This window comes from Rousettus aegyptiacus, unplaced genomic scaffold, assembly GCF_014176215.1.
Source record: "Rousettus aegyptiacus isolate mRouAeg1 unplaced genomic scaffold, mRouAeg1.p scaffold_m13_p_14, whole genome shotgun sequence".
Classification (NCBI taxonomy): Eukaryota; Metazoa; Chordata; class Mammalia; order Chiroptera; family Pteropodidae; genus Rousettus; species Rousettus aegyptiacus.
The window spans coordinates 44002887-44024810 of NW_023416289.1; the positions used below are offsets into that span (position 1 = coordinate 44002887).

General features: G+C 49.0%; 1 protein-coding gene across 2 annotated transcripts; it reads right to left on the reverse strand.

Moving 5' to 3' along the window:
• Nucleotides 1–352: 352 nt before the first annotated feature.
• PNMA8A (PNMA family member 8A) lies at nt 353–4908 on the reverse strand. Of its 2 annotated transcripts, none has more exons than XM_016155445.2 (3): nt 4777–4908; nt 2552–3906; nt 353–2042 (listed from the first exon to the last, which is right to left on the reverse strand). In XM_016155445.2, the coding sequence occupies exons 2-3, from the start codon at nt 3816–3818 to the stop codon at nt 2026–2028; spliced, it is 1284 nt and encodes a 427-aa protein (XP_016010931.2). In that variant the 5' UTR covers nt 3819–3906; nt 4777–4908; the 3' UTR covers nt 353–2025. The 2 variants fall into 2 exon arrangements, with proteins under 2 accessions (XP_016010931.2, XP_016010930.2); XM_016155444.2 differs by lacking the exon at nt 4777–4908 and adding an exon at nt 4039–4314.
• Nucleotides 4909–21924: the final 17016 nt, after the last annotated feature.

Genomic DNA, 21924 nt, shown 5'->3' on the forward strand with positions numbered 1-21924 from the left:
CTCAGCTTTTGTCTGAGGTAAGCATTTTAATCATCCAACTGCTTTTAAAAATAAACTCACATTTTCAGATAATTCACATCACCAGTTACCTGGATTAGAAACTTCTAGAAACCCCAAGATCTATGGGAGATCCTTTTGCATTGATGGAAGGCCATATAGCAAATAGGACAGATATCGCAATGACTTTTTCTCTCATGGAAAGCTGACAATCCTTGAAGGTTGAACCCAAGTCTGACACCAGCTCACACCGGGCTGGGAGTCTGGGACCGCGTGTATTGTTCAGCAGAAGGAACCCTTTCCTCAAATTAAATAAATACTCCATGCCACCTCCACATATGAAAGACACTCAAAGGACATTTAATTTGCTAAACTTTATTTCATAGCATGTACAGTGACTAATCATGGTGTCAATTTATTAACACAATGAAGCCCCAGTAGACCTGATTTTGAAACCGGGTGCCAGAGAGTCAGAAGCTTTCGTCACTTTGAGAGGCCAAGTCACACCGGTGCTCTGCTTTGCTCACACCAAGGAAAACCGAGATACCCACAAGTGAGCAGATGCAGAGAGAAGCATTTTCTTCCGTTCTGCACCATCAGGTTAGGTTCGTCCCGGGCTTTGAAAACAATCATCACGAGAACTTTGTTTTTAAAGCTGAATCACTAACATCTACCGACTGTTCACATTCTTTATCACAAAAACTGAAGTCCGAAGAGAGACTCTGAAAACATAAAGGGCTAAATAAACTGTGATAGAATATACCACTGTGCTCCATGTTAATACAGCTACTGGCTATCACACAACTGAAAATCACAGCAGGACGAGGGCATGAGCATGCGCATTACGAAGTGTACGTTACGGGGGCATGCACAGGACCGAACTCCCGATCCTCCTTTCTCGTCAGTCACATTTACACGAAATTCATTTCTATGCAAATAAATGGAAGATACACTTCATTTGAGACCTGTACAAAAACAAGTTAACTTATGAACAAACACAATGTAATATTTTGATAGTCTCCGATGTGATGTGCTTTGGCTTCCGACATATTCAAGTAATCGTTTTTGTTTTTTTTTTTTTTAAATACATCAAAAAGTAGATTTGGATCACATCTTTAAGCACACCGTGGACCGCCCCAGGAGAGTTTAGAAAGCAATGATCTCAGATATCCTGTCCCTCCCCCTGCACACGCACACGCAGAGCACACGGTACTCTGGTCTAGTCAGAGGATGGAAATCAACAGCCATTTTTAGAATTTTTTTCCCTCTTACTATAATGTGAGAAGTGTCTTCCGCCTCAAAGACGTTGAGAGTTTGATGTCAGTGGATGCAATCACAACAAGGAAGCCGGAGTTCTTCCTGACCAATCGTCCCTCCTCCCTGCAGGCTCCTGAGAGGGTTTTACCCCAAATGGGAATCCAAGGACCATTTTTATGAATAGAACCTAAAACGTGAATACTTCAAGGCCTCCGTGGCCATTCTTTTTCCGCAAAACTAACTCTTGAGATCTAACCACCCTCGGGTCAGTAACTGGAGGCCGTTAATTCAGCACTGGGAGGAGTAAAGAATCCGGGTCCGCACTGAAGACCTCAGCTTACCTTATCCACAGTCAAGGGACAGAGCAGGTGGCAGGGAGAAAGAGCCGCTCTGTTCTTTAAAACGCCAGGCCCTGCAGGGGTCCACAGACCATCAGAAGAGGTGGCAGGAAATGGGGGGGAAAAGGCCAAACGTGGATAAGTGTGACTGTGACTCTACCCATGTGTCAAGATCAATGTTCTAGAATTTTCCCAATCTGCTTATTGAAGGTGAGTCTAGGAGGTGGGAAAGCTGGCCTGGCAGAGAAAAATCACAGGGGTACAGACACCCCCTCCTACATAGGATCTCACGTGGCATTGACCTCTGAGAGCCACGTCGCTAAAAGAGTCGAAAGCCTTGGTTCACTCAGTGACAAGAGAACACTTTGTTCCCAACTTGGAACTTCTTCCTTGGTCTTCTTCCAACTCCTCGGGTGTGGGTGGTCCCCCAAACTCAAAGCTTTCTGTGTTCTGTGGATAAATCAGAACAGCTCAAGAGGAGAAGCAGGGAGGGTTGTCATTCAGAACTGTTTTACTTCCTGGGACTAAGTTCTCAAACATTTCCATCCCCCAACCAGGCCTCCAGAACATTCCACCCGCAAAGCCGCCTGCCCTGGCAACCTTTACAACTGCAAACCATTCCATTCTCAGCGAGGGAGATGGACAGGTGGAGTGGCAGGATGACCTGGGAACAGCACAGCAATTCTCACCGACAAGACAAGTCGGTGGGTTTGCTCTGTTGCCTTTTGTCCCCACAGGTGTCCCTGATGTTCAAGGGCTTCTAGGAGCAAGGTGAGGGCTCTCGCCCTCTACAACCTCCACTCCTGTGTCACCCACCTCCTCCGCTGCACTGGGGTCCTCGTCACTGACCACGTGGCGCGTGGGTCCCTGGGGCTCATCAGCCCCCACCTGCCGCTCCCGCTCCTCCCCTCTCCCCTGCTTGTGGACACGGCACAAATGACTCCCGTCGTCATGCTCACCATGAGGAGAGCCTTCGGGCTTGGCCTTTGCCCCCTGCGACGCTGAAGCCGGCCCCACGGTGGGCTGCGGGCCTCGCGGGGTCCTCTGGGCCGCTGCGCCCCTTCTCGCGCCCGGCCCTTTCTTCGGAATCGGCGGCTTCTTGGCGTCTTCCACGTCCACGAGGACATAGGAGACGGGGCCCAAGCTCACCTTCTTCTTCTTCCTTCCGGAGGCCGGACTCTTCGCCGAGGCCCAGCCCATGGCCTTCTTCTTCGGGGGGCCGTCCCGGCCGCCATCTTGGTCTGACTCAGAGGCAGCTGCAGGGCCCCCAGCTTCTGGCTCTGCAACCTGGGCTGCATTTCTAGGGAACTTCCAGGGACCTCTCTCCACTGGCTTCTTCAAGGCCAGTTCTTCCTGCTTCACACAGGGCTTCCTGCTGCTCCTGATACATTCTGAGGTCTCCACACTTTCCCCGTCGGCAGCCTCGGGATCCTCCGAGGAGGCTGAGCAGTGACCTCTGGGTTTCTTCCAGGACGCTGGTTCCTGCTTGGAGTTTTTTTTCTGCTTCTTCCTCCTGGAGCGAGTCTTAGCTCCAGCCCTACGAACCAAAGGTTTGGGGGCGTCACGTTCATCTTCCGCGTCATTCCAGCTGTCCGGGTTCTCTATCTTCAAGGCGGAGCCCACCTCGACAGCCCGCCCAGGTTCCTTCTTCACTCTCCGTCCTGTGGCTGCAGCTGAGGCTGCCACCAACTGGGCCTCGTAGGCCTCCAGGGCCCCAGCCTCCTCCCGCTTGCGGATCTCGGCATCCATGTAAAAGACAATTTGCACCACAGCCCCAAGGAGCACCCCCAAGGCCTCTGCCCAGTTCTCTTGGGGCAGATTCCGGTTCCGGGAAGATGGGGGGTGGTTGAGCTGGAGCAGGCGGACCACGTCCTCCCAGGTGCGCCTCTCGGCATCCAGGAACTCATTCAGGTTTTTTAAAAACTCTGCATCCTGGGTGGGATCTCTGCAGACCACTTTCCAGACACCACCCCTTCCCGGAAATTCCCGGGGGATAGCCCTCAGATTCACACCCTCACCGACCTCAACGAGGGCGGCTTTGGCATTCTCTTCCCTCAAAAACATCTTGTTGAGCACGAGGTATGGGCCCAGCGGGGAGAGGACCCCATTCAAGGTCTCCTCGATTTCCGCTTGGCCGCAGTCCTCCGGGATGCCAACGACTAAGAGACACCTGTGAATGTCCACCTCCATGCCCCGGCACCAGTCTTCCAAGAGGCTCATGGACATGGTTGCGACCACCTGGCAGCTCTACCTCCACGTGCAGCGAAGAGTCTACCAAACAGAATGAGACTGCGGCGGTCCCCGAATGTCAAATCTGTACGGTAACAAGAGAGTGAAATCAGAGTCCCGGCAGGAGCCCGTGGCTGTGCCTCCGCGGCTGGCAGGCTGGAGGCCGCGCGCTTGCCCGGGCCCCTGCTCCCTCCCGGACGCGGCGCAGGGCGCTCACCTGCGGCCTGGCAGCCACGACGCGCGCCCTCGGCTCCACCCCCGGCTGTCGGCCCTGCGCGCAGGGATCCGGCGGCCGCGCCTGCGACCGCGCAGCTGGGCTCGGGAGACACCGCCGGGACGCAGCCGGTCGCCCAGCGCCGCCTCGGACGACCCCGACGCGGCGGGTCGGGGCCGAAGGGGTCCAGGGAAGCCCGCGGCCGTCTCACTCTGGCCCGGGCGGGTCACGCGCCGTCCGGCTCAGCTCTCAGAAGCGCCAAGGAGCCACGGCCGGAGTCGCAGTATGCGCTTGCGCAGTGGCCCGCGCGCCGCCGGGCCGCGCATCGCCGGGGGTCTCCATGGCAACCGCCCTGGCCGCCTCTCGCGTGAGCTCTGCTCCAGGGCCTGCAGGGCCGGGTGCGAGTGGGCGTGGTGCGGCTGCTCACCCGGCCGCGGGTCTGCATAGTTCCCCATCGCCGGTCCAGGCCAACTCTTTATACCCTTCTCTACTCAGCGTGGTCCGCGGGGACCGACGTCGGGGGGGAAGAGGTAGGTGGCGGCAGCTTCTATGGCGGCGCCTCCAGTCCTATCCTCAGCTAACAGGACTCCTGGGAGATACCAGAAGTCAAAGAGGGAGGCGGAAGGGCCGTTTTAATCCCCCTTGGGTTCACTCCACTATGGTTCCTGGATTCCAGAAATTTCCAGAAACTGCTTGCTTCCACACCCCATCCCCACCCAAAATATGGGGATAATGCCTCACCTTTTCTCTATCGTTTCCTCAGCTTGCTGCTCATAGGCAACTGTTGCAGAAAAGTTGCAAAAATCAGAAACCAAGCAGTACTGGAACAGTTGGAGCACTCGGGTTTATTAGGTCCCAGAGGAGCTATTGCTCTGAAGATCTAGGCCCAGAGCTCAGTTGCAACATTGCTTATATAGAACTTATTTGCATGGGCTGATTGGTTAATTCGTCCTCAGATGGTTACAAAGCCCGTGATTTGCTATTGGTTGCAGGCAGTTACAAAGAGTTACAAAGTGTGGGAGTTGATGCGGGTACAGGCAGGTACATTTGTTACTTAGAAGAAGCGAAAGGGAAGATGAGTCTTTAGAGTATGGCCTATGCAGGAAACATAGCTACAGAAGCAGAACAAAGAGCTGATTAGCCTTTTGAGTGAAAAATTCCTCTTCAATCCTCCCTTTTGATGTCCTTTAAAAAAATTTTTATAGGGCATCAACCTCCTGATCTTCCTGGCCTAGGGGCTGGTATAATGGTGGTGCAGATGTCACAACTATTTGTAACTATGGATTCTAGGCATGAGGAGACAAACTTGACAAGACAGGTCAGGATACAGGGACCAAACAAGAGAGCTATGAGAAGCATGAGGCGAGGAGCGGGAAGTGGGAGAAACCAGGATCCCCAACTCCATATTCTGGACCAGTACCCCCATGACTGATCTAATTGTTGATGGATTTCAGCGGACCCCTTCTAGGATAGGATGACGTCAGTATCTTTGCAGGCAGCCCCCAAACCCCCTAACTAATTTTCCTGCTTAACTCTTTTCTAAGAGCCATGAACCCCCTTATTATTTGTATGGATGTGAGGGACAGGAGGTCTCTTCCTCCGTATCTGCTTCCTGCTGAGAAGGGCAGTTGTCCCTGCCTACTGGGGTCTCATGATGCTCTTCCCCTTTCTGCCTTAATCAGGGCGGGATCTTGGGTTTCCTGCTGAAGTGCCACCTCAGTCCCTAGACAAAGAAGAGAAGATACAAACTGTTATTTAAATCATATATCTATTAATTTCTATTTTTGATTTGCCCATGAGCGAGTAAAGGGAAATAGACTTGGTTAATATATTTTTTAAAGAGTAAAAGACCTTTGGCCTGAAGTCCCCTCCCCTCTCAGACTCCAAGGACCCTGCCTGGCCTAGGGCCATTCCCGCATGATGGGCCCATGATCCTTATCAAAACCCAGAGGACCTGAATTACCAGTTTCACAGTCATTATCTGGATTTGGGGGAGAGGGCCTTTTTCCCAAAGAAAGGAGGGAAGAAAACTTAACTGGGTATACTAAAAAGATTAAGAACTATGCAAGAGATGTCCCATATCATTTCCTGCAAGGGCGAGTTCCCTGGGGTGCCTAGTTGGAGACTTTTGAGGCATAAATACAGTTAGTCTTCCCAGGGAACAAGGTCCTCCAGTACTGTTAGCAGGAACATAAGAATAAATAGTTCTTCCATAAATAAGAAACCATCCAGCCTATAATTTAACATCTGCATTTGCATAGCTTACAGAAGTAGTGGAGCTGCAGTTCAAGGTCATATTATCTTAGATGTTAAAACATTGGTTAGTACACTTAGTAAATGTTACGCACTTTTCTGCTGGTGTTATTGCAGAAATTTTCCTTATCCTTCCTGAGTTTCGGGTGGGGGCTGTAAAGGGGAAGGAATTCTCAGACCACTGGTCTTATCTATATGTAGATCGTTTTGTTTTGGTGTGGCAAGAGTTTCCAGAAGGCCATCAGAGCTCTATAGCATTTTTCAGATGCCTCCTCTCCACTCTTATTCCCTCCTTTGAGATTCCAGACATTCTGTCTTTATGCTGGAGTCTCACATTCTCCATCTAAAACATCCTGGGGGATCTCACCTGCTAGTGGCGGGTACAGTGTATGTGCGCAGCAGCTCGCAACTGTACTGTGGCTTCCACCATGCTTTTTAAGTTGTTATTAGCAGGAGCAGCAGACACGGCCCTATCAAGCAGCTTCCTGGGAGTAGTAAAACTGCTCCAATTAAGGTTTTTAACACACCAAAAGCGGAAAACCATCCCCCCAAAAGGCTATCCGTGTCGTACTTGCACGGGCGCATATGCCAGTTTTGTCACCTTTTCAACAAGGTCCTCAACTGCCTGGCCCTGGTCATCTATCTGCAGGCAACAGTTGGTGAGATTGAATTTTCCACACACGCCTCCTCCTGCTGCCAACAGCTAGTCTCGTACCAACCTGTTCTGGTAGAGGGGTTTCTCATCTGAGTCTGTGAATGAGCAAGGAGGCCCAGGGCTCTCCCAGTCTTGTTGGTAATCCAGTTTAACATGTAAATGGGGGTACAGTATCCCCAAGATCTATCTTCTGCCCAAGTGGCAGGCCCATAGTATTGGATTATCCACTCTGGGGGCCATTCGTCATCCTTCCAGTCCCCTATTTGGAGTTCTCTTTTTACCTGTTGTAAGGGTTATGGGGCCGGGTGACTAAGTAGTCCCCCTGTTTTCAGAGGTAAGAGGAGGAAGGATGGCTTTTTCATGCCAAATATATGGCTCCCTTCCCAATTTATGGGGAGGTGGATGTGGCCTGGTTTCCACAAATCCAGTCAAGGCCACGTGGGGCGATCCAGTCTCGGACCCTGCCTGGCTCCAGTTAGCTCTAGGAATCTGGCCAATGGGTTTCTCTCTGTCCTGCTTCCCCACCACACGCTTTGTTTGGAGATGGCATTATAATACCATTGGCCAAGACAAATTAAGTTTCCAACTGACTCCATGAGATTTCCTTTACCTCCAGCCAGGCAGTATTGCATAATAAATAGTATGCTTTAAAATCCATTGACTATCATCAGAGGTGTGTGGAGCCATTATATTTGGCATTGTCTTGGTGGGAACTAGTTCTGTGGCTTCCCGCAGCCACCTATCCCGCATCAGAGTCCCCCACATACATAGCAGGAAGTGACATTCAGGGAGTGAGCTAGTCCTTCATGCCTTTTGAGAAATAAGTTTTTAGTTAATTATGGCGGTGGGGGTAGGGGTTCAGTTACTTCCTTGTAGAAGGACTTATAAACCTGAAAGGCTCGAGCTGCATGGTCTAGTACTTGACCTCTGATATGAATTTGAACATAAGGATTTAGCCCCGTCCCGTCAATGCTTACTTCCCCAGACTTCCAACGGGGTTTCAGGGGCTCGGTTATGATTGATTCTAATGGATTGCACTTATGTGTGGTGCAGTCACCATTGGAGAGAGGCCCATGGAATGGGTCAGGACAGAGTAGGTAGCTCTAGTGTCTAGTAAAAATTCAGTTTTTCCTTCCTGCCATGTTGAGGGTGATCTGAGGCTCCACTGTTGTGATCGTGGTGGATTTTTCTAGGACTAGAGTTTGCAAGAGGCCTCAGTCCTGATGATGCCAATCATGGCTGACCGAGATCAAGGCCCTCCAGGCCTGCAAGGTTTTTATTGCCTACGGTCACCTTGAGGTGGTCCCTGTATTACAGCAGCTAAAATCTGCGCCTTTTTGTACTCTGCTTCCTCCTCTGGCATCAAGGCAGCCTGTGGAATTTGGGTCTAGGCCCAACTTTTGGAGCTTCCTTTGAATATTGGACGCAGGCTGAGTTGTGAAAGGTACAGAGACAAGAGTGTTTGACCCTCAGACTTTGGACCAATGTTAGTATATTCTCTAAAAGTCTCAGCAAACTGATCGAGGCAACGTAAAACACATTAATTATTTCGATAAAGTATGGAATCCTTGTTTTCTACTCAGAAAACTTTTCCATAACATCAGTAGCGGACCAAGAGTCTATGAAACATTAAAACACAATTCTAATTTTGCATTAGCTTACTGTTGGCATTTAAATTTCCAATCTTGTTTAGCTTAATCACCTCAGATTTCCTCTCAGGATTTCTCTTCACAAACCTTCTACCACGTTCCTTATTCCTTCAGTTTGCCTCCTTCCACTCATTCGGAAATAACCAACTTGAAGACAAACACCCTTCCTCCAATTCCCTTCAAAATAAGTCTCCATACTTTATACCTTCTGTTACCAAAACCATTTTCCTTTCCATCATAATTAGAATTCTTAACTGAACCACCACCATATTACACAGAACACAGACAAATATAGATCAGAGGCCATGCACATTCTCATATTTCCCCGTCGTCAGTATTTGTAACTTCCCTGGGGGTACACATCTAGTTTCCTCAGGAAGCGATGAAATAGATGGGGTGCTGAGAGAACTCATTTCCCTTCTCAGCATCTGAGGGTGAAGGGGGAGAAAATTCGTGATTACCGAGATCTCTGGGAAGGCACTTCTATCAGTGGGCCAGATAAGTCTGGGTCTTGGTGAGGGAGCATAGAAGCTGAACTTTTATACCATATACCAAGCCTTGGGGTTAACTCGTTGTCAATACATTAAAATACTGGGGGGTCTACACCCAAGTTGTAATGTTGCTCCTAATTTAGTTAAAATATTCCATCCTGACAAGAGAGCTGGGCAGCTTGGAACTTTTAAAACCTCCTGCCGAAAGGTCTCATCTTCAAATTGACCAGTCAGTGATGGAGTAAAATGGTTGACCTTATCTTCTCCTACTCCTATGATAATCGTAGTCCATGAGGAGGATTTTCCTGCAAATGCAGAGAGAACAAGATAGGTTGCCCCTGTATCTAAAAGAACTTGAATTTGCTTACCCATTACATCCAGAGTTACCCGGGGTTCCTCGGTAGTGATGACCACATTCCCAGACAGGGTCAGCAAGGACGGCCCTGGGCCTCTTCAGTTGCGCAGTTCCCAGATCTGGGCTACTAGGGTGTCGGCTGGCCGCCCTTCTCTCTGAGAGCGTGGACAGTCAACTCTCCAATGCCAGGGTTTAGTACCAGTTTCTTTGCACATGTGACAGGGGACTTGGGGGGGACTTTTCTGTACAGTCCTTTGCCCAGCATCCTACTTTCTTGCATTTGAAGCAAGAACTCAATGTCTCCTTATTCCCCGGTCTCTTAAGGGATGCTTGTTGGATACCAAGGGCCTGTGACAACCATAATCCTGGCTTGTCTTGTTTCTTTATTCTATTCTCTTTTTTCCTCTTGAAGATCTTGAGTGTTGTAGACCATGAAGACTGTATATAGTAATAGATTCTGATTAGGCTGTGGCCGCATTTGCAGCTTTTGAAGCTTGTATCTGATATCAGGGGCTGACTTGCTTTAAAATGCTGGCCTAACAGAGCTAACCCAGCAGGGGAGGTGGGGTCTGCATTAGGACGCCTCCTAAAGGATACTTCCAGCTAGCTTCTCCTCTTTTTCTTGAGTAATGGGTTCTAAGCTTCTCATAGTTCGCGGTTTTTGTATTCCTTATTCTTTCCTAAAGTTGGTCGGGCCACAGGTACCTTACTCTGTCCCTGCCTATTTACGCAGAACCGGGATCAAGCAGGCACTACAGTAGGATTTGCAACCATGAGTCTATGTATGGAAACTGGGCTGGATGTCTAGGGGACCCTGTCACTACCCCGTACACAGTTCTCACAGTGGGGAGGTCCAGGGTCCCTTCCGAAGGCCAGCCTACCCTGTACGTGGGCCACTCAAACTCACAAAGAATATGAAGTTTTCCTGGGGTCAGCTTGACTCTATAAGTCCCTGAGAAGCCTTTTTAAAAATTTTTCAACATACAATTTAAGACAGTTGGCTCGGTGGAACCGCCCCCTGTATTTGTCTTAGGGAGCTTCCTAATGGAGGGGGAAAGTAGACCTTAAAATTTCAAGAAAATAATTTGACAGAGGGCCCCTATGTCCAAAGGGCTGTTTGGAGATAGACAATTCTTAAGCCAAATCGGTGGTTAATTGCACCTCCCTCCCCCACTGTGTATGTCACCCTGTGTCGGAGATGCAAAAACTAACAAGGGTGGGTGCCTCATCTAGAGAGGAGACCACTCAGGTGCTCATCTGACCGTGTCCTAGTCGTAGTGGACTCAGGTTTGTGACTTATGATCAGACACTGGTCCAGTGCCACCCTGGACCGTATGCCGTATACCACAGAACCGCAGATGAGCCCACTCAGACTCTGTAGCCTTTAGGGGACCTTAAGAGTGCCCAACCGTGGAGCCACAAATTCCTACCTGATCAATCAGAACAGCCGGGATGCTCATGCACTCACTCATTCGTACACCAGGTTAAAACATCGCCTCCCCCCTTTTGGAAGGCCCTGACCTGTGTCTTCCCCCTCTGGGAAGACCCCGATGTTTTCCCGCCATCTTCCTGGTGACCTAGAGTTTGTTTTGGTTTGGTGGAACCATCTGGTCCAGAAAAGTAATGGGGTACTCTTATTAAAAGTTTGTGGCAACTCGTGCTAAAATGTAGCACTAGGCAGAGAGCTGTTGTAAATTTGCTGATTGAGAATAGGTAAAATGAAAAACAAGTCAAGAAAATACCAAGTGTCGATCAACTAGAATGCACATACATGCACACGGCTGGTGTCAACGTAAACTAGTACAACCATTTTGCTAAGCTCTTTGGCCACATCTACTAAACAGAACACACGCAAACCCTACAACTTAGGAATTCTCTCTATCTATATCTCTAATCGGAATATATTCACTAAAAGCTATGGGCGCTATTCATAATAGCCAAAATCTGGAAGCTACCCAAATGCCAATAGATAAATTGTGGCATGTTCACAAAATAAAATAGTAACAATTAAAATGGATGATCTACGACTACACACACCTACATAAATGAATCTTGCAAAACACTGAGCAAAAGAAACTAGATACCCAAGAGCATATACAGTATGAATCCATTTATATGGAGTACAAAAACAAGCAAAATTAATCTACTCTGTTAGAAATCAGGATAGTGGTTTCCTGTGTACTGTCTACTGACTTGAAATGTGTGACTCCCAGCGGGAGGGAGGGCTGGCGAAGTTCTGTTTCTTGTTCTGAGTGTTGCTTACACGTGTGTTCAGGTTGTGAAAATTCAGCACGCTCTCTGCCCATGAGATGAGCACTTTTCTGTAACTATTTTATACTCAGTAATAGCCTTTGCTGCTCTACTGATGTGAGGTTCAAGGGAAATTAAGTGAGTGTGACCCCTAGGTTTTTGGATGATGCCACTTATTTTTATACAGGGAAGGGTTGGTGGAGAACAGATTTGGGGAAGAGAGGAGGGGACAAATCAGAAATTCGGTTGGGGCCACGTTGAGTTTAAGATGCTGTGTCAAGGGTCCTTAAGACCACCCTCAAGTTCAATAATTTTCTAGGAGGATTCATGGGACGCAAAAATTATTGTATCACAATTATGGTTTATTACAGCAAAAAGAGACAGTTTAAAATCATCAAAGGAAAAGGTGCATGAGATAGAGTCTAGGAGAGACCAGGCACGAGCTTCCTGTTGTCCTCTCCCAGTGGAGTCATGTTGACAGCAACAATACGTGACAACACCCATGAGAGCTCACCTGAGCCTTGGTGTGTGGGGATTTTACCGGTGTGACTGGTCTTAGTTACTCAGCCTCCAGCCCATCCAGAGGTCAAACTGATATTGTGTGGCCCAAGGCCCCCACCACCAATCACATTGTTGGTACAGGAATCTCTAAGGGCTTAGAGGTTATCTAGGAGACAGGCAAGGACCAGTCATTTCTTTGGAATGTGCAGGGTTTGGAAGACCCGGGGCTGTTGGTTAACCCTTTGCTGCACAGATGCCTGTGAGCCTATCAATCAGAGAAGCAGAGTACTGTGAGTTAATTAAGCATTGTAGAATATTTAAGAGATAAATAAATATTTAAGAGAGATAAAACCTTTTTTAATTGCCTACATAGAAAAAGGAATGTGTACGTATATATTTCCAATGTACAATTATATGTGTATATGTGTGTCTATAAGCATGTATATACACACAAATCTGTTCATGTATATATGTATGTGTGTGTGTGTGTGTGTGTGTTTTAAGTGAAGGCAGCTGCCTGCCCCCTCTCCCATCAAGGAGCTACCCTGATTACCACCAGGTCTAAAAATAGTTTTGAAGCACCCTTGATAGGAGTAGGAGTCGTGGCTGTGGTTTCCAGGACAACGCATGGAACTATGGTTTCTATGACAACACGTGGACCTGTGGTTTCCATGGCAATGCATCCGGAACCCCTCCACTCATCTCTGCACTTGGGTTTAATGTCACCTTTCCGTCCTCTCCCCCTCTGTGTTACCTTTGCGTTTTTATTTTGTCTTTCTGTGTATTTTAAATAAGACCCCACAGAATTTCCATAAATACTAAACATAGAGAAGGTACAGGGAGCCTTGGGCTCCCTCACAAATTCCTCCTCCAGAGGAAGTTGCAATAACCCACAGCGGTGGTTCTGTAACTCATCTGGTATGTTCTATCCACTTTGTGCCATGCAAGCTCCTTCCTGCACCAGAGTCTCTTCAGGTTGTGATTGCAAAAGGTCCCCTCTTCCTCCTCCTCACCCCCCAATTACACTGCTTCCCCTCACTTCTAACCTAACATCTGGTGTGAGTCTGCACATACATCTCCCCATCCCATATAATCATTTTGTAATGCGGAGACTATTTTAAATAGCCATAATTTATCTCCCTCTTTTTTAAAATGACTGTTAAACTACTCCAGGAAAAGAAAAACAAAAACAAACAAACAAAAAAGGACTGTGGGGTAGATGAAACAAAATTGCCCATGAGTTGATGACAATTGTTATAGCTAGAGATCATTATAATAGTCTCTCTATTTTTGTCTACATTTTTAACAATGTTTCCATAAGGAACATTGTTAAAAAGGAAAAAATTAAAATGCTTTCTGTCTTTGGTATTTTATTTTATTTTTCTTTTTTCTGCTAACATGGCTTAAGGAAAGAATAAAATGCATCCCTACAAGATTTTCTGGTTTTAATTCTAATCGTTCTCATAAACTATCCCACCCTATAACTTTTAAAAGATAAAATTTATACTGTTACCTGGGAAGAAAGAGGTGTGCGATCTCTCCTTATTTTATTGAAATATTTAATCAAATTATTATGTACTGTGTTCTCTATTTAAATAATTACTCTCATAATTTTAGAAAACTCATTATTAAATACATAGACACATGAGGACAGGTATAGGTATACCTTGTTTTTTGTGTTTCGTTTTATTGCATTTTGCAGAAACCACATTTTTTACAAATTGAAGGTGAGACCCTCCACCAGAGCAAAGATTATAACTCACTTAAGGCTCAGATGATGATCAACGCTTTTTAGTAGTAAAATATTTTTAATTAAATTATGTATACCATTTTTTTGTAGGTTTTTTTTTTAGGGGGGACATAATGCCATTGCACATCTAATATTCTACAGTGTAATGTGACTTACATATGGGCTGGGAAACCAAAAATTTGTGTGGATGCTGGCACTTGCTGTTCCCTGTGCCCTACGTGTGACTTCCTCCTTGTCATCGAGACCTTGAGTCAAATGTCACTTCCTCTAAGAAGCCTTACCAGACTCCACACATCTAAAGTAGTTTCCCCCTGATGCACACATGAAAATCACTATCGCATCGCATTGGTTTACTAGTGTAGCAGTTACTATCGGCTGCATAACAAACAACCCCCAGACAAAATGATTTAAAGATAGTACTTACCCTATCTAAAGTTGTATTCCCCATGATACTGTAAGGCCCCCAAGGTTAGGCACATTCTCTGTTTTGTTCACCATCGTATCCCCAAAACCCAGACAGTGTTCGCTGCAGAGAGGCATTGAATAATTATCTGTCGAATGAACAAATGAATGTGTCTGTTGACTGTCCTGGACTGGAAATGGAGAGAGTCACTTGAACTACCACTGTAACTCTAAGTAAACCCAGAGAGAGGATGAGACATCATCTTTAAAAAAAGTAAATAAATAAGAAGCAGCAGCAAGTAAAAAGGTCAGTTCTGTCTGCAGCACTGGGATGGGAGCCGGAACAAAGGAGTCTTATTCATCAGTGTAGACAGGTAAATAGTAAACTCTGCGTGAGAAGCTCCCGGGGAAGGCGCTTTCTCCCCATGACCATCAATGAGGCCAGTCACTCCGGGTGGCCATAAATCCTGTGGTTGGCCATTCTAGGGAAATTTTCCAATGGGAACTCCCTGCCTCCTCTCTCCAAGCTCAGGTCTCCCTCGTCAAATCCCAGTTGGAGTAATCTGCAGCTCCAATCCCCTTCTTCATAGCCCCCCATCCCCCCCCACACGTTCTGAAAAAAAAACTCCATCGCATGTCTTAGGCCTTACCACGAAATTTATTTTTTAGCCTGGCAAGCTTTCCCAGTGGATTTTTAAAACTTCCCTCTCACTGATCCTCCAGCTGAAAAGAATCACCGGATGTAAGAGCCACTGAGAGCCACCTCCAAGGGTGACCCACTGCGGCCCGGCTGCAGTGCATGCTGGGGTCCAGAGGGAGGCAGAGCCAGAGTAAGAGCTGCAGGGTCAGGCATGGGTCTCAAATGTGCCTATGGGCTTGCAATCATTATCGTCATCACCGTCCTCAGTTACTCTATTAACATGTTAATAAACATAATATAAAATTACTGCCGTGCTTTCTATTATTATCAAGCACAATTCTGGCACTATAGATGCAGCAGCTAACGAAACAGGCGAAACCCACAGCCTGTGGCAGAGGAGATAAACGCTGGGAAGAGAGGCAGGGGAGAGTGACAAGAGAGCGTGTTTGCGGTAGAGTGGATGTTTAAAGGAGAGGCGCCTTGCAAGTGTGCGGAGTAAAGGCTTTTCAGGTAGGAGAAGACGCAGGGGATGGAGATGGTGAGATGCTTGTGGAGCAGCACGGAGGCCGGAGGCCAGTGTGGCCGGTGTGCAGTGAGGGAGGGGAGGAAATGGGACTAGATGGGGCAGGGCCTTGAGAGGACCTGGCTTTTCCTCAGCGGAACCCGAGGGACGCTGTGGGTCTCTAAGCCGAGGTGCGGTTTCATCTGCTCCCGCCCTCACACGGGCACGTGGAATGGGGACGATCGGCCTGCAATACGGATGAGCGCACTGAGGCTGGGACCACACATCCGGTTCACAGGGGAGCCCGGATTCGCGCCTGCATCTGTCTGGCTTCCTGTACTCCTGACTGTGGACTTAAGGACTTGCACCCCAACCGAAGAGGAGGAGGCTGGCCTGGCACCTCTGGCCCTGGAACTGAGCAGAGTATATACAGCAGGCAGGACAAAGGTCCCTGGAGTCCTCTGAGCAGGGCTGGGCTGGGTAGAGACGGACAGTCGCTCCCACCATACACCCTCCTGTCTCATCACCTGCCGGCCAGACACCAAGCCTCATGGCCAGCCCTGAAATATGTGATTACCTGAAAGCACTCTGGGAGAATGTGGAATTTATCTGGATCGTTTGGCTTGGACTCCTCTACTTGCTGTTAGTTTTTCTGGACTCTCCTGGCACCCCCAAGGCGCCCGAAAGTATTGATCACTTGTGACCCAGATCACACCTTCGCCCTTCAGGTCTCAGCTTATTTACCTCCTCCTTCAGGAAGCCCTCCCTGACTGCCTAAGTGGTGCCCAGTGCCCCATCTAGGCTCCTTCCTCCGGTCTCTGGGTCTTCACCACCTGGAGGTGGGTCTGTCTCCCCCACTGGACTGTGAGCCCTGGGAGGGCAGGGCCAGGGCAATCTTCTGTTACACCCCCCACCCCCCCACCCCCACCCCCCGCCCAGCAAAGACATCAGGCAGTTTTTTGGCACATTTCAGTCTTTCAAAAAGTTTCCCTATAGAAACAACAGAATACAAAATATATGAATTCATCTCATGTAGTAATACTTTTTATGAAGCATTGTTTTCTACAGGGCGTGTATTGCCGTCTGTCTGTCCTAGGTCACAGTAAAATGTTTTTTGTTTTTTACCATGGATCATGGTCCATCATGTGTGACAGCCACTGTCATAGGTGAATTAGCTATTCTCTGGCTGGATAAGCAGGTTTTTTCTGATCGCTAGCTCTTTCAAATGAAGAGCTGAAGAGTTGGTGGATACTGCCCTATAAATTTCTCTGCCGCTTGGATTCAGATGTGACTTCTCAACTTGTTTGAAGTGATGATTCTTTTTAAGACACAGTGTCTGGTTTGTACGTTTCACTGCACAGAACAGGAATCTAAAATACAGCCTCAGGCTCGACACCGCAGACCTGGTGACTCTATCCCTCCCTGGGGCCATGCTGAGCGTTTTCTCTTTCTCGCTGGACATAATCCACAAAACCCCGGGATTATGTGGAGGGAGAAGAGATGTGTTCTCATCTGAGCTGGGGCTCGGGTTACAGCCACCAGCTGCTGGCCCTGAATTTCCTCTGGACAAAACTCCAGCAGCTGTCTCCATGCTCAAATCAAGAGAACAAGGTTCCAAGTGAGGAGACGTAGATCCCGCGTTCTTCTTCTTTGCTAAATTTGTTTTTTCTAAAAAAAAATCAGGCACCCAGCAAGATAATCCATCTAGTAAGATTGCATTAATATAAGGTTTAAAAATGACGAGGTCTACAGTGTTAAGAGATACATTTTTATTTCCAAACTATTACATATTTGGTAATAAACATAGTGTCTATAGAAAAACAAGGATGTGTTTATTAGAAAACAGGATATCGTTTACATTAGGGGAAGGAGGAGTTGGTGATGAGCAGGACACAGGAGGGGCTTCTGAGCTGACGATTTCTTGATGGGTTGTCTTATCATGGAGTTTGCTATGTAGTTATTTTTTAAACAGTATGTTTGTGTTTGGATCACATTCCTGTCTGTGTGCTACATATTTCCAATTTTTAGAATGTTTTTAAAAAACAGTCACACATTCAGGGTACAGCAGTGAAATCAATGTTATACCTATTTTCTAGAACGTTCCATGGATGAAAATCTGAACCCAGTAGTACAAATGCCCATTTTCAAAACACTCATAAACTAAATGCACAGAATAGTCAGGCGAAGCTTCTCTCATGTATGTTATGGAAGCTGATTGTATGTTTTCCTGGTGTTTGGAAAATGTCACATGGTCAGAATAGTTTTAGCTAGTGACTAATCCTGCTTTTTGTCTGAAGACTTAAAAAAAGAAAAAAGAAAGAGAATGAACTGTTTTACTTTAAAAAGAAAGATGTCTATTATAGTCTTTGAATTCTAAACGTATTTTTATGTTTGACAAAAGTTATAAATATCTACTTGAAAATGGCAACTTGGCAGAAAAACAACGGGTAAACCAAATTTAATAAATAGAGTGAAGAGAGGGTCTCTACACCATTTGTTACAGAAGGAGATGGCATTCTCTTGTGGGCCTGGGACGTGTCATGTGGAGGGGACAAAAATCACACGTATGAGAGCCCCGAATGCTAGGAAATGGGATATGTAGGTTGTTAGGTCAGAGAGATTATCCAAGTGAGAAACATACATATGGCTCAGAGGAGAAAAATTTTATTCAACTGAAATAGATTTATGCAGGAATAAGGCTGCCTTCTGGGGCCACCCCCTCACACACCAGGAAGGTTTTCAGCTTAGAGGTTGATGGGGAAAATGAATCATTTGTACACATTTTTTTTTTCCTGGCTAGAGCTAACATTGCCATGAAAATGCTCTGTGTCCCTTTCACCCTGCTTAGTCACCTTGTTTCTGTTTTATTCCCCAGTGGTGTCTATATAGACATTCTTCATCAGACTATAAAGTGATGTGTGATTAATATAGAAAAACCTCAATAAATATGGAAAACTTGCCCATCATTTTTCCACACATACAATTAACATTTTATTATGGAACATTTTGCTTCTTAAAGTTAGAACATTGGCTTTAATTCAAAGACCGTGGAAGCCTTTAAAGTAAGTCATATCAGCCTTCCAGGGCCATTAATAATAATTGTTATTATGATTATAATTATAATAACTATTCTTATTACCTAATATGGCCCAAGGCCACCATATGAAGCTTTGAGTGGGATTCAGGACCCCTGGGTTCTACTCCTGCTCTGTCACCAACTTGCCCTGTGATCTCAGCAAATTCCTTTGCCAATCTGGTGTCAGCTTCTTGCCTATGAAATGGAGAATTGGAGTAAAAATGGTTCAGCACCCTGGCTGCTCCTTAGAGTCACCTGGAGGCCCTTTAAATTTTTCGATGCCTACGCCCCACCCCAGACTATAGCTTCAAACTCTAGATGCATCCCACTTTTTAAATATACCCCAGGGACTGGAACATGTAGCCAAGGTGGAGAACCACTGTCCTTATTCTGATTCTGAGTCATTGGTCTCTGGGGAGGGGGTCCCAGTCAAATATTGCTGCTCAGGGCAACACGCCTTGAGAACCACTGCCTTCAGTGGTAGTTAACTCTCTCCCTGCTGTGACATCCTATGAGTTTATGAGTCTCTGGTGAGTACAAACAGGATCCTGGATGAGCACATGATTTTGATAGGTCATTTTGTAGTTGGGCGGATGCGCCGCTCCGGAAAATTGGTTGGGATGTTGAGACCTATGGCGCCACATGCACCAAAAAGGAACCAAAAGGTTTATTACTCTCGGGATGGGGTTTTTCTGGGGAGACAGGGGCAAGCTCAGGCCGATCCTGGTGGCTTGAAAACAAATCAGAGGCAAGGGGCTGGGCTTTTGTAGTGGCTGGAGGCTTGGCCCTTGGTTTGTTTGCAAGTCTTGACCTTCGTACCCACGCCAAAGGTGGGAGCCAGTCAACTTTTTGATCAGTTTTCCCAGAGCTGGGGCGGGAAAGTTAAAGGTTATCAAAGGTCACACCTCAAAAAAGAGTCAACCTCTTCATGACGGAAGTTTCGCTTTTTGTGATACTATTTATACCTGATGACAAAATGAGCGTGGCACGAGGGATGGGCAGCTCCGCATGTGTGGACTCCTCACTGCTGCGTCCAGTCCGAAGTCCTTCGTGCTTAACACTTCATCGAAACCTCACAGCGGTCCCGCGGGAGAGGGGCCACTTCCTGCGTCGCTCCATTATCAGATTGGAAGCCCTGGCCTGCAGAGGTGACATGACTCACCTAAGGTCACACAGCCAGGGAGTAGGGTGGTGAAGACTCAAACCCAGGTCCCGCCTCCAGACGTTAGACTCCTGACCACTGGGCTGTTGGTTCTTTCTTTACAGAAACACAATGCGAACTAGATCTTTTGTCCAGCCACATGCCAATTTCCTTTTTTTTTTTTTTTTTGGCAACTCGTGGTAATGCACAAAGGGTTATGTGTATCTATCTACGTTATCCAGGTACCTTGTTAAAATGCAGATCCCGACGCAATAAGTCTAGGGTGGTGCCTAATTGATTCCCAGGTGTTGATGCAGCTGGTCTCACTTTGAGAGACCTCTGCTCTACAGGAAAGTCCACTTTCTGTCAAAGAACAGTCAGGGCTTTGGAGTTTTGAGACTTTAGACCAGTGTCCCACACGTCCTGAGCACTCAGGACGCGCACCACCGCCGCACGACTTTACGCATGCGTCCCGGAACTCCTCCTGGTGGAGGCCGTGGGCTCCCCCTGAGAGCCGTGGGGGGCGGGGGAGGGGGCGCGGGGCTGTGAGGCATTTTAACCAGCGGTCTTGGAGCGTCTCCTGGTGGTAAGGTGGGGCGCTGCAACTCGCGTGAGGTGACTAACTCCCCAGGGCGAGCCTGAGGGGGGCGGAGCGTCCTAAGTGATGGGGCGGAGCCTGCGCTGAGGAAGGCGGGGCCTTGCGGACACCAGGCTTTGGAGAAGCCTCGGGAGAGGAAAGGATGTCCTTTTCTGTTCCCGGACTCTGACTTCTCTCTCCGGGCCGTTCTGGAACCCGAGATCTTGGGACGACCCCGTCTCCATTGGGGCTGGCCCATGCGGGGCGGGGGCGTGGGAAGAGGGTCCGGGAGGCACTCCCTGCCTGTCACACGCCCCGACCCCTTCCCCGAGCCAAGTGACTGCAGGCTCATTTCAAGCCTGGCTCACTTCTGAACACCAGCCACAAGGAATCCAATTGGACGGCCACCTCATGAAAGCTGATGGCCGTCCCCCCTTGGCCCTACACCGAGGCCGGGCACGGAAGGGTCAGTGACGACGCCGGAACAACCCTCACCGTCCCAGCCCCGGCTCGAGGCGTTGGCACCGGCCGTTCCCGCCTCCTGGAAGCGCTTCCCTGAGGGGTCCGCCTGCCTCACCCCTCGCCTCCTTCGGGTCTTCGCTCCAGTGTCACCTTCTCAGTGAGGGCTCCCCGCACAGCCGAACAGGTGACGATCGCGACTCCTCTCGCGCTCAAGTCCTCAGGCCCCGCCCACACGATGGCTCTCCGCGCGGACGTCGCTGTCTAATGCGGGACCCCGTGCGTCTCCAGGAGACTTATTATCTGTGCCCGGTGGGTGACGCTCCCGAGCGCCTGCGTCTGTCCGTGCTGCTTCCCGCCGCGGCCGCAGCGCCCAGCCCCGGGCCTGGGTTCGCGTCCTTTAAGGTGCGCGCGGGGCCGTCGCCTCCTCCCGGACGCTGCCTTCTCCCTCCGGAGGCAGCCGCGCTCCACCGTGTCCCCGGGCTCCCGCGGGGACGACCGCGCTGCTGAGGGGCCTGCGTGGGCCCCGCGCGCCGCGCTTTCCCGTGCGGTCTCGGGGCCTGGACGCGGCTGCTCCTTGGACCCGAGACGCTGGCGCGCGCGCCGCTCGGCTCCCTCCCGCCAGGGCGCAGCGTCCCAGCGCCTTCCTCGCCAGCGCCTGTGGGTCGGGTTCGCCAAGCCCGTCCGTCCGTCAGTCCTTCGACACCTGGAAACTGCGCGGCCCCCGTGCGCGGGCACTGGCCTGGCGCTGGGGACGCGCCAGGCGCACCACACGCTCGTCTCCGGAGCCCGGAGCGTCCCTGCCCAGCTCCCCTCGCTCACCCGCCCACCCCCGCCCCATCACTGGCTGGGACCCTCGGCCTCAGCTACGTCCCGACTCCTCTGCCCGCCGCGCGGCTGCTGGTGGCCCGTGGGCACTGGTGGCAGCTGGAAGCGATAGAGGCGGGACGCTGTGTGGAGGCGGCTGGGGCTGCGGTGGCGGCAGCAGCGACTTGAGCCAGGGCTCCTGGGTCCCTCTCCAGGCTCCTCCCTCTGTGCGCGGAGCCTCGGCCGCCCCGTGCCCTGGGCTCTGGGCAGCGGCTTCCCCTTCTGCACGTTGCCTGCAAAACTCGTGTCACCAACTCCCTCTAGTGAGCCCCCCGACGAAAACAGTCAGTGCGCTATTTAGAAACAAAGGGACTCTGAAAA